The following is a 16,644-nucleotide window of genomic DNA, read 5'->3' on the forward strand; positions in this document are numbered from 1 at the left end:
GGCATGTATAACTCCATATCATAACTTCTTTATTTGAAGAGAAGTGAAAAAACATACAAAATAGTGATTAAAATAAAAATACCTTTTTGTCCTCATAAAAAAATTTTATGGGATAGGCTAGATTGCATCATCCACAATGACAATAAGGTATGTATAAAAAACGAAATACCTAGTCAACACAAACAATTTCACAAAAACACTATGTACTCATTTATGCATGATGTGTGCTAATAGGAATAACAAGATCACAGTCATTTCTGATCACTGTAAAGGTGGCCTTCAAAATAGCCGAATGTTACTCCAACAAGATCGATACTCCAACTGGAAGTAGTAACTTCAAATGACTTCCCTCTTACTTAATGCCATCACATTACTTTTGCACATCCATATTATAAATAATTTTCAGTCGGCAGGTAAATTTTAACTGCCAGCAATTTGTTTGAGATTGCAGCGGAGAGAAACCATCTTGAGTAACACACTTTGAACACTTAGTGCGTAATATGTCTACAAATGAAATGTCTCATTTTTTCTTGTCTTGACACACTTTCTGGAACCATGATTTGGTGAGACCACAGCGAGCGTTGACACAGTGAGGACATCGTGTAAGAAATTTAGGACTAACTGAAGGGCTGTTTCCTTTTAAGTGACTCATCACTATATCTGTGAGTGCATTAATGAAGAGTGGATGATCATTAGGTGCTGCAGCACGGCGAATCATGTTGACCCCCAACTGTGAAAGCACAGGTAAGTAAATAAGGTAAGCTAGAAGAGTAATTTGGATATTGCATATCTTTTTTTAACATATAGTAACATAATGAGTGTATAGTAATAAACAGGCTTTCACAATTATAATACTCGGCCAAAAAAAAATTCCACTTCATTAAATTCAAATTTCAGAAGCAATTATTTCAACAAAATCAGATTAATTATTGTAGCAATCAGAATTTAAAAAAATTAAAGTACTTACTTCCTTTCCAAGGTCATGACAATATTCTATGTCCATTTCATGAAGAGTTTCAATATGTTCATTGACAAATGCCACAGGAACTAAGATAAAATTTTTCTTTCCTTGTTTAACATAAGCTGTAAGGAGAATTAAGTATTAATTAATAATGTTCAACTAGCAATAATGAAATACCCTATATTTAACACAATCCATTAGTTTAAGTGGATATTTGTATTTATCCTTCAGAATTATGAACTACGCTGGCCAAAACCATAATTATGTCATCTGTCATTCTTTAATGTTGTTTCACATAGGAACGATGGCCTTTTCTCAAGTGCACTGCTTCCAATACAACATGATGGACTCATTAAGTAACGAACTAAGTAATGCTCAATTTCAGTCTCATGTTAATTTCTGTAAAAGGAAATTTCTTTTTAGCAACCACAAGGAAAGTTAAGAAAATATACAGGTACATCTGAACTAGCAAAGTGCAGTAGCAAATTTAGAGGTAAGCAGAAGAGCCTACTGATATTATTATGAAGAAATAAGATCTTTCAAAACAAGCCTCTCACTTGGTCATTGAATGAAGAAAGCAATTTATTTTTTTACTTCTTAACTTAGGTACGACCAGCTTCTATGCTTAGGTCCGATGGGGTACTTCTATCAGGTACGATGATGACGCCTGTGTCATCACTTACGAGCATTGAAACTAGTTGTACCAAAATAAAGAACAGTGGAAAAATACATTGCTCTTCATTCCATAAATATGAACTTCGTCAAAATTGAGCCAGAAACTATCAAATACAGTCACCTGGTATATACTAGGGTACACATTCGAACCTGAGGGGAGAGATTTTCTGGGAATTAGAAAACTACATTCTTGACAAAACGATATTCATTTACTCATTCCAAGCGTATGTATTAAATAATGAGAATTGAAATTTAATTTGAGCACGGCTGAGTAACAGTACAGCACAAAGAATCTACGGTATTTCATACCCAGCAGGATTAATGTTAATGTGATAACTGATTCATTCATTTTGGGGCCCATGATGTAACCATTGAATTCCAACTGTTCTTTTTATTTTTAACCTTAAATTTAACAATGGAATGGATAAATTTAGTCTACACAGGTTAAATAGTCATTTATGCACATTAATTGTACTTAATCATGCTTGTTTTTGTCCTCTACTTTTGAATCATTTAAAAGTAATTTTTTCTCTATTCTTCTATAAATGCATTTCTAGAGTAGTAATATAAACAGCAAGTATATAGTTTGCTTCTTTACACCTAGAATGAAACTGCCACACATATTGAACAATTTAGTAGATGTTGGTTTTCATCAATTATTTATAATAAACTTTTGTCTTTGAAAATCATTCTTATGTATTGTAATATCAATTATTTTTGCAGTCATAAAGATCATTTAGTGATGAAGAAAAAGCTCTGTGCACAAAAAAACTATGATTGATAGTCAGAAACAGAAAAAAATATATAAATATTGAGAGGTCTCAGAAGGGGAAAAGACGAAATGGGTGTAGAAGAGGAACATAGTTATCATAAAATATATTGATAGATAGTTCCTGCAAGTCTTAGCCCAATAGCCATTAATAAATATCAGGTATTCATAATTTCATTATTCATACAGTGTCTCTTGAATAAGAGTGGCATGTTAGTTTCATGGAAACATTGATGTCTCCATTCTAACAATTAATTAACTAGTTGTCATGAAAGTACTTTTTGTTCTGTGATTAAAATACATACATACTCAAATATTAACCCTGCTTGGAATTGTGGGAACCATAGTTACTGTAATGAGAGATGGCAAATTCTGCTCGATCTGTGAGCAATGCATAATCTTCAAGAATTTTATATTGGAGTGCTTTTTTTGGTCAGCAGTGGCTCCGGGCATTAAAGTATTCCTGCTTAAGCTGCTTATTGGGCCAAAATGAAGCAATGAATATAGTAAAAAATTCCAGTTTCGCCCTAGTGTTATTCCCAAATGATTCCTCATAACCAACAGAAAGGTTTTTCACATGGTTAAAGTCACATAAATTCACCAAAAGACATCTCACCTTTAAGGGCATCATCTGTGAAGGGGCCCAACCATGGAAGTGGGCCAACCTTTGACTGCCACACAAGAGCATATTGATGTGAAAACTTTAATTCTTCCATCACTGCATGAACTGTAGCACCAACTTCTGAGGGGTAAGTGTCTCCTCTGTTCACCGCCTGTGAGAAAATATATGGATGTAGAATAGTCACCTATGGTCTATGCCTTATAGTGTTGTCACACACATCTTAATTTTGATTAGTCTTTTCCTCACTTTTTACTTCCTCAGTAATAACAGTAGAACCTCTCCCAATGACCACTCCTATTAAGCAACCACCCCTTTTAATGAATAGTTTTTTCCCAGAACCGATTGTAATGCCCAGATGTTCAATGTTTATAATACCCATATTCAAAGATCACACCTCACTCCAACGTAAGACTACTACTTCCTTGGGATTCTCCCTTAATTCTGCGACACAGTCATAAAATTGGGTTTCCCTCAGCTCATAGTGTTCAAGACCTTAATCCTCTCTACAGAGGTTCCGCTTTGTCTTTTGGTACTCCCCAAAATATTCACAAGAGAGAATGAGTGATGTCGATTGTAGACTATTGCGTTTCTCCGTACCTTATGGCATTTCATTTTGGGTGACAGCATAAAAATGATTCACAAGTCAAAGATGTCACAGAAGAGAACTTGTTGGAGTTTTGAGGAAAGGTTTAAAATTATCAGAAAATGAGATAAAGATGCACTGAATAGAAAGCAGAGCTGTTTAAGGGTGGAAAAATCAGATAAACAGATTTTGTGCCTCACATTTTTGATGGTGTTTTTTTTTATATGGAACCACAGAAGACACCTGAGGACAAACTCTGAAAACAAGTTTGACTGCTCAAGAGGCACTTTCAATGATATAAGGGGGTGTCATAATTTAGTAAAAGAGCCCAACTATGGAGAGATGAACTACCTAGTCACAGAGCGTAAATGTATATGTTTTTGAAAAGAAATTAACCAAAAAAAAAGGACAGAGGTCTGAAGCAGACATCTTTCCAAAGGTTTTTTCTAATACAAAGTGAGACTGACTAAAACTTAAAAAGCTAGGAAAGATGCATTATTTTATGAAAACGTTTTAATGACTGTGTTAAATCATTACTCCCTTTCCAAGTAAAATTGAATACAGATCACTAATTTTTTAAAAAGTTGCCACTCATTACTTAGTTCAGCCCATTTTCCTGTTCTTCCAAGTCCCAATGACTAATCTCTCTCAGATTCCATAACCTTTACATTTTGCCAAAACTCAGTTCTAGGGTAATAGTAAGCATATGTATCGTATTTTCATGTCAACTATGTTCATTTACATCAAGATTTTACCTGCTTATTTATCATATTTTATATTTTGCTTCCCATAGGTTACACTGATGTAGTGTGAGCATTTTTAATTTTTTATGAAATTACTAAGCTTACTTCATTCTCCTGAAACATTTTGTCATCATGAATATATGATAATGAAAAACTAGATTTATTCAGCTTTATTTCAACGAGTTCAGTAATTTTCCCATTTTTTTAATGTATTCTATGCTCATTTGAAATCATATTTCTAGAAACACAATCTTCCCAAGCACCTGTGCCCCAATCAATCACCCCTCTTTACGACCATTTTTTGGCTAAACTGTTAGTAATCTCTTAATGCAAGTTTCATATTGTTTCTGTTTATATATTTATTTGTTTGTCCAGCGATTTGTTTATACATACCTGTATATTTCCATCTCAATATATTTTTTTTAGTTAAGAAAAATTTCGCTATATAACTGAAAATTTAACAGGAAAGAGCTTTGGTTTCTTAAGATACTTAATAAGTAAATTTGTCCTAAATACCTTAAGAGGAAGTGAATGGGCAGAAAATAAAATCATAACATCTTGACGGATGTCACTAGGAAATTCCTTCAGCTGCTCACTAATTCTCTCAGCAATTGTCTTAGCAAGAAGGGGATGAGTAGACCAGCGGTCAATGAGATTCCATTTCATGTTGGATGGCTCTTTTCTGTGTCAAATATAAAGTAACATCAGAGAGTAAGCACTGGTGCCATTACACTAGCTGCAATTTTAAATCTTGCAGAGTCAGCTATAGGTTTATTAAAATGCAATTTTTTAATAAATATGGGACATATTAAGGAAATAATAATAAAAATGTAAATTCAGCTCACCAAAAATTAATGTTTTACAATAGAAAGATCAATGTGAATTAAAAATTTGATAGCATTATACAGAAGGTTAATTAATGAAAATTTCATAAATATTTACCTGCAGGAATAAAAATCATGGATAGCATTGAGACTGGATCCAGTAGTGGCACAGCTGTACTGAGGATATTGTGAGAAAGCTATTACTCTCTCTAAACCATCACTATGAAAAAATTAGAATGAATATGAATGCAACAGTTTTGAAAGTATTATTTCGAATATTAAACGACCATTTTACATATTATTATTAATAAGGTTAGGTGAAGCCAAATACTTAATACATCGTGCAAAATACATTTTGCATACTTTACTTGATAACTCAGTAAAATGTAATTTTGTTATTCAAATTTAGTTAGATATTGTTAAGTAGTTTCCAAATTACAAAGTAAGTCTCCAAATTTACAAAGACAAGAATTTGATTTTGTCACAACATAATTTCCTATTCACTTAATAATCATTTTGGCACTAAATACCACTAATTGAGTAATTGACTAATATTGGTATACATGAACTAAAACCAGTTGTGGATAAGTTATCCCTCCCCTGACTCTCCTTCAATTACCCACCCTGAGACTCCTTCCATAATATATCTTCTTTCCTTTGATTCCAATTAATTGTTTAAAATTACTGAATACCCAAAAATGAAAAACAATTGATTTGAACAAAACGTAAATTTCAATTCTAATTGATTTCAGTGGTCTCTCCTATCTGCTAAAGAGTGTGCCACCCTTCTACCTCCCACAGAAAGTCAACCCTACTTCTATGCCTGACTGAAACAAGTGCATGTGATCATATGTACTATCAGAAATGGCTGGACGCCACCTTAGTTTCACGTACATATTCAATAAACCAACATCTTTGAATCATGTAAAGAGTACATTTTAGATTTCAATTATGATATAAGTGATGTAAAACATGGTGCAGAAGTGAACTGGAGATATAGGTAACTTATCTGAAAACAGTATTTTACTCAGACTTAACATATGAGGTTATTTTATGTAGAATGGGAATCATAGGGAAATAGGATAGGGTTGTCCATAACATGCCAGGAAAGAAAAGACTAATTCCCTTGATAGTCATGGAAAGGGCTGGTGTTAGGAATTGAAGTTGGTGGGAGAAGATTAATCTTTGGCATTTGTGGATGATGAAGGGTTAGCAAACCACTAAGCTAAGGAATTGCTGTCATTGTTGAGTGCAATATTGCATTCATGTTTAAACTATGAAATGATAGAGCATAGGAAATATAAATTGAGTTTTACGAGGCAGTTAGAGTTAGTCAAACAAAATATGAAGTCATATATTTAAGGTGGTGGTAAACTTTACCTACTAGGGAACTATTTAAAGGAGAAAATCAATAAGGATTCAAGATGAATAACAGCATTAGCCAAGGAGGAGATATAAGATGAGAGGATCCTTGAGTAAATATGCGAAGTACACCATTGAAAGCTTTTATATTGAGAAGAGTGCTTCATGGTACTGGAAGCTGGTTTTTTGAGGGGAGAAGATAAGTATACATATAAGATACATGGAAGGCTTTTGAGATGTGGGAGCGGAGAAAATAAAATGAACAGAAATGAAGACAAGCAAAGAAGTGAACAGGACTTCTATAAATGTTTGCCATCACATTTTTTTATAGGTATAAGGGTAGATAGGTAGGTAGATGCTCATTGATAAAAAGTATATTAAGATTATGCCATGCAAGTTCTTCATTGGTCATCATATTTTTTTATAATAAGTTTTACCTTTCCATCTTTTCCAGTGTGACCTCTGTAAGCGGGTCTGCATATCTAAATGCCACATAAGGCTTGTGAGGAGCTGTATTGGGAGAAAGCTCATCCAACTTTTCACAAAGTAATTCACCCTGAAAAGCAAGTAGATACTTCATTTTAAAACTACATACGATCTTGAAATTGTAATAATTTAACACTGTGGTCACACACACCAGGGAGACAACATTGCTGAAAGTACAATTGGCAAATTTGCCATGACAGGGCGGAAAAGGATACACATTTTGCTACATGGTCATGGTTTCAACCACAAAAAAATGCACACTGGGCAAATATTTTTACTGTGGCGATTTCATTTCTGATATTTCCCACAACTTGTGGCTAACTTTATCTGATATGCTAACATAGCAGCAATCATTTCCAACTCAATTAGTAAGTATTCTAATAACAATTTACGAAAATCTACCATTCTGTCACCCTTACACACTATTGGTATACAGTTGAATTTCTTCTGGTCAGAAAGTTGAATTCTATGATCAAAACAAATAACATTCTTCAAGAAAATAATTAATGAAAATTTTATGGGATGTAATGGAAAATGTACGAAATGTTAAGTGTCATGTACAGGGGAATGATATTATAACGAAAAATACATGTATTGAATGTGAGATCGATGATCCAAACTTCGCAAGGCATCTATTCCAAAGAAAGTTTATTTAATCACTTCCAGTGCCAAATCAATGGCAAAAATCTCATTTGAGCACCTGTAACCAATACCAGTAAGGACAAATAATTAGTGCTACTCATAGAGAAAACAGTTCTCGCTAGACATTTACAGAAATAAACATGGTTCATACTTAGGAATTTATTGGGACAATCCCTCACCACAATTGGTGATATAGTTGGCATGCCTTATATCTCATATAGTTTTATGTATACTGATCACCTGGGAAAATAAAATTTTTACAAATGTATAGAATATGCAAAAAGGTTTATGCCTGTTTTAAGTAGGCATTTAGACAATTCATAATGCAATTCTCAATACAATGTACAAAAGAGATTATTGTAAAAAGAAAAAGCCAGGTAAATGAGGTAATTCATGTATGCAAATATTATAAGAGTATTCCTTCCTTATGGGATGAGTTCAGGAGTAGAGCATTGGACCCAGGAGGTCAGTAATAGGTCCAGGTTCAATCCAGAGCACACCTTTTGACATCCTCTGCAGGGTCTTCTTGGTAAACTACAGCTGGCATAGGGAAAGGAACTGGCCTCCTACCCTGATGTGTGAATTTTACACACTATTGGACCTAGTAGGTGAGCTCTAACCTCACTATCAAACTGACCTTTGCATAGATAACAGTGTTTATAGTTTATTATTTCTTTGAAAACCCTTTCATTTGTCCATTGTTGCCCATTATCACCGTTGCTGTTCAACCTGTATGCGGAGGAAATGATCAAAGAGGCATGGGAAGAACTGGAGGTAGGAATGAAAGTAGGCGGGGAATTCGTAAAATCAGTTATGTTTGCTGATGACCAAGCTCACCTGATGATGAAGTTTTACTTCGAAACCCGGGTTGTGTGAATAAATCGTTATCGTGTGGAACTACAAAGTTAGTCCTTTCATTTATTTATAATGAATCGGTTCCATAAAGTTACGCTAGAAACCATTAATTATAAAAATGTTGGGGGCTGTTACGGTAGAAATCACGGGTCTAATCGGAAATCCCGGTTTGTGAAAGGGTTTGAAAGGGTGAAAGGGTTTGTGAAAGGCTCACCTGATGATGAAGTTTTACTTTGAAACCCGGGTCGTGTGAATAAATCGTTATCGTGTGGAACTACAAAGTTAGTCCTTTCATTTATTTATAATGAATCGGTTCCATAAAGTTATGCCACAAACCATTAATTAGACCAAGCTTTAGTTTGTCAGTCAGCAAAGGGGCTGCAAGCATTGCTTAATGAATTGGAAATTCAGTGCGACAGGTATGGGATGAGAATCAATATCAATAAAACAAAGATTATGCGATTTTCTAGAAAGAAAAAGGCTAAGCTTAACATTAAAATAGGAGGGCAAAAACTAGAGCAGGTAGAACAGTTTACGTATCTCGGTGGTGTTTTAGACCAACACGGTCAAAGTAGTAGGGGCGTAAGGAGGAGAATTGCGCTGGAAAAAGAGGCTTTCACAAGGAGGAGGGAGTTGATGACAGGGAAGTTGAGTAAGAATGTTAAGAAAAGACTTGTAAAAACTTTGATATGGAGCGTAGCTATGTACGGCGTGGAAACGTGGTCATTGAAGCAGGAGGATGGACGTAGACTGGAGGCTTTTGAAATGTGCGCGTGGAGAAGAATGGAGAAGGTGAAATGGACAGAGAAGAAAACAAATGAGGAAGTACTTGGTATGGTGGGTGAAGAAAGGGGTTTTTTGGGAGCAATCCTATGGAGGCAGGAAAAGTGGATGAAGGGGGTGTTGACCGGCAGTGGGATGTTGAAGACTGTGATAGAGGGGAGAATGTTGGGCAAAAGAGGAAAGGGAAAGAACAGGATAGGGATGTTGGACGGGATGAAGGGAGGACGAAAGTACTCAGAGATGAAGAGGGGCCTGATATAGAGTAGGATGATGGATTTTGTGTTTTGTTAGGAGTAATAAAATGTTGGTTTGGTAGTTGTGTCCATCCAAAAACCTACCTTAACCGGTAGATTACCTTAAAAAAACCCTTCCATGCTAAGTTTTCTTGGAATTCTAACCATTCTTAACGCATGTATCAGATGTGTAAAGACTGCAGTGATTTGTGGGTGAAAATAGTTGTATAACATTTTCAGAGCAAGAAAGCAAGAAACCGCAAGATCATTTTGAAATGGCATGAGGACGTTTGGCTAAAACTATTTTTTTTCATTTTTATTAGGATACTCTCCATGTGTGGAAATAGGAAAATGCCTCCCTAAAATGTATGCATTCGCAACCATTTAAAAGAACCAATAATAGAAGAGGACCTTAGTGTAGCAATTTAAACATAGATAATAAACGCAGATTCAATAAACAATAAATAACCAGCGTATTGGTTCATGTGGTAACATCCAGGCCTTTAAAGAAGTAACTATTTTTCTAAGCTTGAAAAATTAACCAAAATTGATATTTTTATTAAGGCTCAAAAATGAAAGCAATCACAGGGATTTCATAATACATCTTTAATTCAATTGATGGTATTGCTTCTGTCAGACGACAGCGCGTACCGAAAAAAATAACTTTTCTCTACCAACATTGTCTTGCAATTACAGGCAGATATTAAGTCAGCCAATTACATAATGATGACCACTTTACCTGCCGTTTTGTCCATTTCAATATGGGTGAACCCCCACCAATCTCAGAATATTTTTTTTGGATCTCCGGAGTTCTGCGCCGCGCTATATATGGCCCAAGTGTCCTAACAGAGGAAATCAATACAATTTCTTGGCATTACACAATAGCTTACTGATGGCCACTTAATTATTACATTGGTAAATGAAAGGAATACTCTTTATGTGTTTATACTAATTACCCTTGAACGGGAAGTTGAATCATATCCCTATCAGTCATTATGCGAAGTAAATAATCATGTACTTTGTCAGTGGTTTGTGGGCCTCCCATGTTAATCATTAATATTCCAGTTTTTGCTTTTTCTGTAATTTTCTCTTTTACTTCCGGGAGCGTAGAGGCAGAAAATTGTTTTGAACATATTGAATACCAATTTGAACTCGGATCTGAAGAAAAATCAAGTAATTCAAGTTAAAATACATATTCACAGATACTTGGAAATTGAACTATGTGGCATTTAATAATTACCAAAATGATTATATTTTCCTCCTCTTAAGCTATGCGAAATGCAATTTCGCAGGCTATTCATTGCGTTGAAAATGTAGGCTAAACAATAGTACTTTAATTTTAATTTAGACCCCACACTGTCTGCTAACCTCTTTGAGTTGGCAGTTGAATGTGAACAATAATTTGTTCGCATTACAATTATCGTTTGTCATATCTTATCGTGGTGGGCGCGGGCGCATGTTTTATTCTTTTGAGTCTGAGATGATTTCGGTTGCTGACCGCTTAGTTTGTTCTATTTTATGTGGTCGTTTTACAGGGTGTTCTTTATTTTCTCATATTTTACATTTATACCGTGGAAAAAATGTCACATAATGAATTGCAACCATCGGAATTAGGGACGAAAGAATAGTAAGCAGCTAAATTTTATATAATTGGATTAAATTATGATCTTTTATTCATTTTCACTTTTTTTCAGTTGGGATAACACATATTCTGCTGAAATTGAAAATTTCAAAGAATTTGGCGATTTCGGTGAGATATGGTTTGGCGACGGATGTTCTTCTAGAATTACTCGGTTAGAATCCATTTAGATACTTGTCTGTCAGTCTTCATATATAGATAGACCGTTGATTTTTCATGTATTAATTGATGAAATAAAACGTATAATTTATTAGATGGCTGGAAAAAAATAATATAGATAAGAATCAGAGTGTGATCGACCTCGGTTGTGGAAACGGAATGCTATTAGTTAAGTTGGTAAGTTATACCATTATTTTCCATAGTTTTGCGATTGGAAGGATGCATGTAGTAAGCACGATTATTATACTTGTTCACAGGCGGAGAATGAATGGAAAGATTTAACGGGTGTTGACTATTCTCAGAATGCCATTGAACTGGCCACTAGTATCGCCAAATCCCAAGGAGTTTCTATCAACTACCAGGTAAATGTCCCGAACATCGTTACTGCTGCCTACTATGATATTTTTGTATGACGTTGTAGCTTGTCTCCACATAAAATTTCTTCAGAAAGGGAATCATGCCAATTCAGAATTAGACTTTAACTTTCTCCTCCACGATCAGCTTATTTTTTTAGCATTTTTCATGATCTAACTTTAATTCGCATGACAGCAGTTACTGAATTTACCGCATAATTACGCATTTATCATTGGTGATATCAGTTTAAACTTCATTGTGTTATAGATCTTATATCTTTTTTTAACTTCGGGTTTCAATTTGTTCACTTTGCCCTTTGGAACTAACCAACTGTTTTCTAGATATCTTCCTTCATAAAATATTGCTTGACAAATAATTTGGTCATAAGCTGCCTCTGGTTCGTATCTGCATAACCTGCATATATGTGCCCTCAACTATTTCATTCTTTCATTCCTCATGCGCTCTATAATTCTTCCATCTAAAGTCTGTTCTTTACCTCTCTATCCTTTTCATCATCAAGGTATTCTTCATATTTTGAAGGTAGTTTTCGGATAATTTTCATCGTATACTAATGGCATTGTTACCGTAAAGCACTGAATGAAAGCTGCAATTCTATGACTGCCTGGTTCACTATTGCTTGATAATTTGCAACCCTAACTGACCTAATCACCTTGCTGTCCACTTTTTCTCAGCTTCAGCTGTTCCTATGGCACCCTTAGTATTTCCTCAACACATATGTTGAAACATATTGGCAATAATGGGCAACCCTGCCCTCACTTTCCTGCCAATCTCTTCCCATTACAAATCTTCCCCTACCACCCTTACATGAGCCATTTGAATCATGAACAAGTTTCAAATAAGCCACCTATCCCTCCATTCCAGTCTCACATTACACAATATCTTCCCTAAATCTAAATTGTCGAATGCCTTATCAAAATCCAGAGCACGCAAAGACATCTTGATTATATTCAATATTCCTTTATATTTTATAATAAAATATAAAGGAATATTGAATATAATCAACCCCCTACCCTGATGTGTGAATTTTCACATGCCGTATAGGGCTTAGTACTGGGTGATCTCTACCATTACCTACTAAACCGACCTTCGGGTTGATTACTGTGTTTATGGTTTTTATGGTTATTTTATTATATTAATGTTGTCATCACTTCAATGGGATCACACGTTCTGTTCTTCTTTCTGAAGCCAAACTGATCCTTGAGTCAGTAGTTGTTCACTCTATTTTTAGCCTTCTATTTATGATTCTTAGGAGTACCTATGCTGCTTGTGAAATTTAACTTTATCATAATTTTATTATTGTAGAGTCCCCACATAAAACTACTTTATACTTTTTTGGAGTTGGGATCAAAAGTGACCAATGTTAATCTTCTTACAGTATTCCTTCCTCATAAAATACTGCTTATAAGTTCCATGAATCCCTCCCTTACATTTTTGCCTGAAATATTTAGGAATTCTGAAAATATGTTATCTACTCCTGATGCTTTGTTTGACTCCATCTCCGTAAGTGCTTTTTCTATCTCACTGCCTAGTATTCCTGGGTGTCACATTCCCTTGTATTTCTAAACTGGCCATCCAAGTCCCTTTCCGATAAAGCTCTTCTAAATAATCTTTCTACTGTCCCTGTATCTATTGTAGCTCTGTTAATAACTTCCCTGTCTTATCTCTTATATTAGGTATAGTTTTTCCTTTGCCACATCCTAATAATTCTTGTAGCTTCATGCATAGTACTACTTTTCCTTCTTTCTGAAAATTATCATTATTCTCCCTCAGATCTTTCGACCACATTTCCTTGGCCCTCTTAGTTTTTCAACCAAGTTTATTATTTATTTCTCTGTACATTACCCTCCCTGATTCCACATTGATATTCTATCATTTTATTCTCTCATTCATCCTCTTTTTATCTAAAATTATTCCTTCTATGATGGCTTTCAATGTTCCACTTTCTTCTGATACTACAACTATCACTTCAATTGTGCAACTGTGCCTTTTATATAATCTATCCTCTACCTTGTTCATACAACTTTTATTTCAAGGTCTTCACTCATTCACATTTGTCAACTTTGCAATTTTATGTGCATGTAAATGTGTGGTAATGGAATAGTATTATGTTGTGCCATTCCAAAATAATGTTAATCAAGCTTACATGGCTGGGCAGCAGCAGTGTCTGATGAACACAGCACTTTCAAATCAGAGTGGATACAAGAAAAATGCCTTGAGGCAACATTGTATAATTTTATCTCATTAATTGAATTCTGTAGCATCTTCATCTCTCGAGGATATTAATTAGTGAACATATTTTTTAGTAATTTATATAGATTTGGAGATTCTCTTCAGAATTAACTGAAAGAATTATGTTGCCATTTTATGCAGAGCTAAATCAAATAATTAATAGAGCAAGCTCCAACCAGATGTACAAGGTATAATAGTATAAGGCAGATTAAAATTCAGTGTGTGAACAGAGGATGTGAGAATACTTACTTTATATTCAGGTAAAAGCACTGCAGTTCAATGTGATTTTGGAACAATATCATCTTCAGATTTTTGTGAATTTTAAAAGATTTTTAATACCAAATCTTGAAAAATTGTTATCTGTATACACTTCTTGGCTGTTCATAATGATGTGTTCAGTATGATTTTCTTGGCATTTTTTTTCGATTATGAAATGAAATCGCACTGCACTGAATCCTGATTGCTCAAGGCATATATATGAAATTGTCTGACTAATGCTGCATAATAACAACTTAATGTTACTTTTTTCAATTATTAAATGACTATTGTTGGAATACATAATGAAAAGTTATCTACCCACTTTCAAGTACTAAATTCATTTATTATATTGAATTGTACCTACTTAAAAATGGTCTGATACATTGAAACTATTCATAATATAAACATTAATAAGTTGAGGACTAAAACCTTGTTTTTATCATTATTGAGTAATTCCTCTACATTACGCATAATACTTGTCACATGCATTCCTTATAAAACTACCTTGCAGTTTCCTAAGGCTACACATCGACCAGACATTACCTAAGATTTCAAAGTATGCTATCTTCATTTTTTAGTTAACCATTTAAGGTTTTAGATGGACACAAACTTGACACCCGTACATTTCTTAGCTGCAACTAATAAGACACAACCTGACCCCCCACAATACAATAAAACCATCTTCAATTCTGCATACTTCCTTCCTTCATTCATTTCGTTCAACATTCCTATCCTTTTCCTACCCCTACCTTGCCTGCCTAACGTTCTCCCCTCCATCACAGTCTTTAAAATTCCATTGCCAATCAAAGTTTTCTACATCCACCTCTTTTTATTTATTTTATTTTAAAATATTATTCACATGCAGCAGTAGTGCCAATTTACAGCGAAAAATATGGCAAAAACATGAAAGTGGGCAAAATACAATAATAGCATAACAATAAACAACGAGAGCCGAACATTGGCAGGGGAAATATTTGATTTGTTGACAGGCGGAATAAAGCTTGGGTGGTGAAATTTTTGCATGATAAATAAATAGGATCGTCAGTGTGAGGGAGTGAATTTAGAAGGGAGGAGAGGCAGAATAAAGGTGAGCACTTAGTGAGAGATATCCTAGGAATAGGAAGTTAGAATAAGGAGTGGGTGTGGGTGGATCGAGATGGTATCCTGAAGTTGAAGAGAGAGAGAACCTACCTCCTTAGGAGTTTTCTTAACAGTCCTCTCTTTGCCCAACATGCTGAGTATTACTGTGTTTGTTTTCCTTTCTGTCCATCTTACCTTTTCTACACTTCTCCACACTGACATCTCTAAACCCTCTAATCTACGCTTATGGGGATCGAGATGGTGCGGGGGCTAACGTAGTGGCTTCCCACCCAGAGGGCCCGGGTTCAAATTTCGGTGGTGTTGAATATTTTTCAGAGGTATCTTGATCCCTACTTGAGGTGCTTTGTGGAGGGCACTTTGAGTGAGTATGCCGTCCGTCAGATGGGACGTTAAGCTGCAGACCCCTTGGCACCTTTTGTACAGAGTAGGCTAATGCCAATGCTGGGTTTCTCTCCAACCTTCATCCTTTCCTGTCCATCCCCTGTGGCACAAATGACCTCAGCTGTCGGTCGGCTCCCCTAAATACTACTACTATCTACGCTTATCATTTTGCTTCAATTAACATTTTTCACTCTGTGCAAAACCATGCTCCATATCAAAGTTTCAATGAGTTTAACAGCCTTACTAAATATCCTCGTAATCAATTCTCTCCTCCTAAGCTTCTTTTACAAATGGAATTCTTCTTTTAAGTTATTATCATAAAATGTACAGAAGCAACTTAAATTAACGCCTGAGTTTTGAATGACTCAGTTTTACATCGTCTAACACCTGGTTAACATAGTTAAGGCTTCGAACATTTTCTTCTTTTCCTTGAGTTTTTCCTTAATTAAATATAAACTCAGAAAAAATCTTTATAATTTTTAATGATAACTTTTGAATTTTCCATAAATATTTATATCCTGCATTGTTCTCTGCATACTTTTTCTCGCTTGGTAAATCTAAAATTTATCCACTTCGTTTCGACTACATCCAGAGCAATGATTCTTTTCACCGAACTCGAGTTTCATACTGTTATTTTTCAGGTTTGGGATCTCCTCTCAGGAGAAGAAGTTTTTGAGAAGGAAAAGTTCATGATAGCCCTGGACAAAGGTACTTATGATGCTATAAGCCTTTCTCCTGATGACAGTGCCCAGTGTCGTCGCAAGTACATTGAAAAAGTGAAGGATATACTTAAACCAAATGGACTTCTGCTTATTACATCTTGCAATTGGACAGAAGAGGAGTTGCGAACTTCATTTTGCTCATCTGGTAATTATTTACTGGGAACATTTAATAACTCAACAACTTAATTTTATGTTGGAATTTTATGTGAATAACCCCTATATATGTAAGTTAAAAAAAAATT

At 34.8% G+C, this 16,644-nt stretch overlaps 2 protein-coding genes across 6 annotated transcripts in view; one reads left to right on the forward strand and one right to left on the reverse strand.

Moving 5' to 3' along the window:
* Positions 1-43: 43 nt before the first annotated feature.
* On the reverse strand, positions 44-10,932 carry FeCH (ferrochelatase, mitochondrial). Its single transcript, XM_071594766.1, has 9 exons — positions 10,779-10,932; positions 10,495-10,696; positions 10,278-10,380; positions 6,977-7,095; positions 5,296-5,397; positions 4,870-5,035; positions 3,022-3,178; positions 968-1,083; positions 44-730 (listed from the first exon to the last, which is right to left on the reverse strand). Exons 1-9 carry the CDS (start codon positions 10,837-10,839, stop codon positions 521-523), a joined length of 1,236 nt encoding a protein of 411 aa, XP_071450867.1. The 5' UTR covers positions 10,840-10,932; the 3' UTR covers positions 44-520.
* Positions 10,933-10,995: 63 nt separating this feature from the next.
* Positions 10,996-16,644, forward strand: part of LOC139696228 (EEF1A lysine methyltransferase 2) — a 33,952-nt gene continuing 28,303 nt past the window's right edge. For all 5 annotated transcript variants that reach the window (XR_011702601.1, XM_071594901.1, XM_071594900.1 and 2 more), the window contains exons 1-5: positions 10,996-11,165; positions 11,233-11,331; positions 11,432-11,513; positions 11,594-11,698; positions 16,322-16,547. Coding sequence is in view for 4 of the 5 variants with exons in the window: in XM_071594901.1 (XP_071451002.1) it covers positions 11,119-11,165; positions 11,233-11,331; positions 11,432-11,513; positions 11,594-11,698; positions 16,322-16,547 (559 nt within the window). In the remaining variant the exon portion in view is untranslated. The remainder of the gene's footprint in view (positions 11,166-11,232; positions 11,332-11,431; positions 11,514-11,593; positions 11,699-16,321; positions 16,548-16,644) is intronic.

This window comes from Hetaerina americana, unplaced genomic scaffold, assembly GCF_022747635.1.
Source record: "Hetaerina americana unplaced genomic scaffold, ioHetAmer1.1.p SCAF_7, whole genome shotgun sequence".
Taxonomy (NCBI): domain Eukaryota; kingdom Metazoa; phylum Arthropoda; class Insecta; order Odonata; family Calopterygidae; genus Hetaerina; species Hetaerina americana.

What these genes read in the sequence shown, in the direction of transcription:
- FeCH (XM_071594766.1), bottom strand. Translation starts at nt 10,839, where the DNA reads ATGAATAGCCTGCGAAATTGCATTTCGCATAGCTTAAGAGGAGGAAAA. An exon ending in CATGATTTTTATTCCTGCAG is followed by an intron (nt 5,036 to 5,295) that starts GTAAATATTTAT and finishes TATTTGACACAG; the next exon opens with AAAAGAGCCATCCAACATGA. An exon ending in CCCATTCACTTCCTCTTAAG is followed by an intron (nt 3,179 to 4,869) that starts GTATTTAGGACA and finishes ATTTTCTCACAG; the next exon opens with GCGGTGAACAGAGGAGACAC.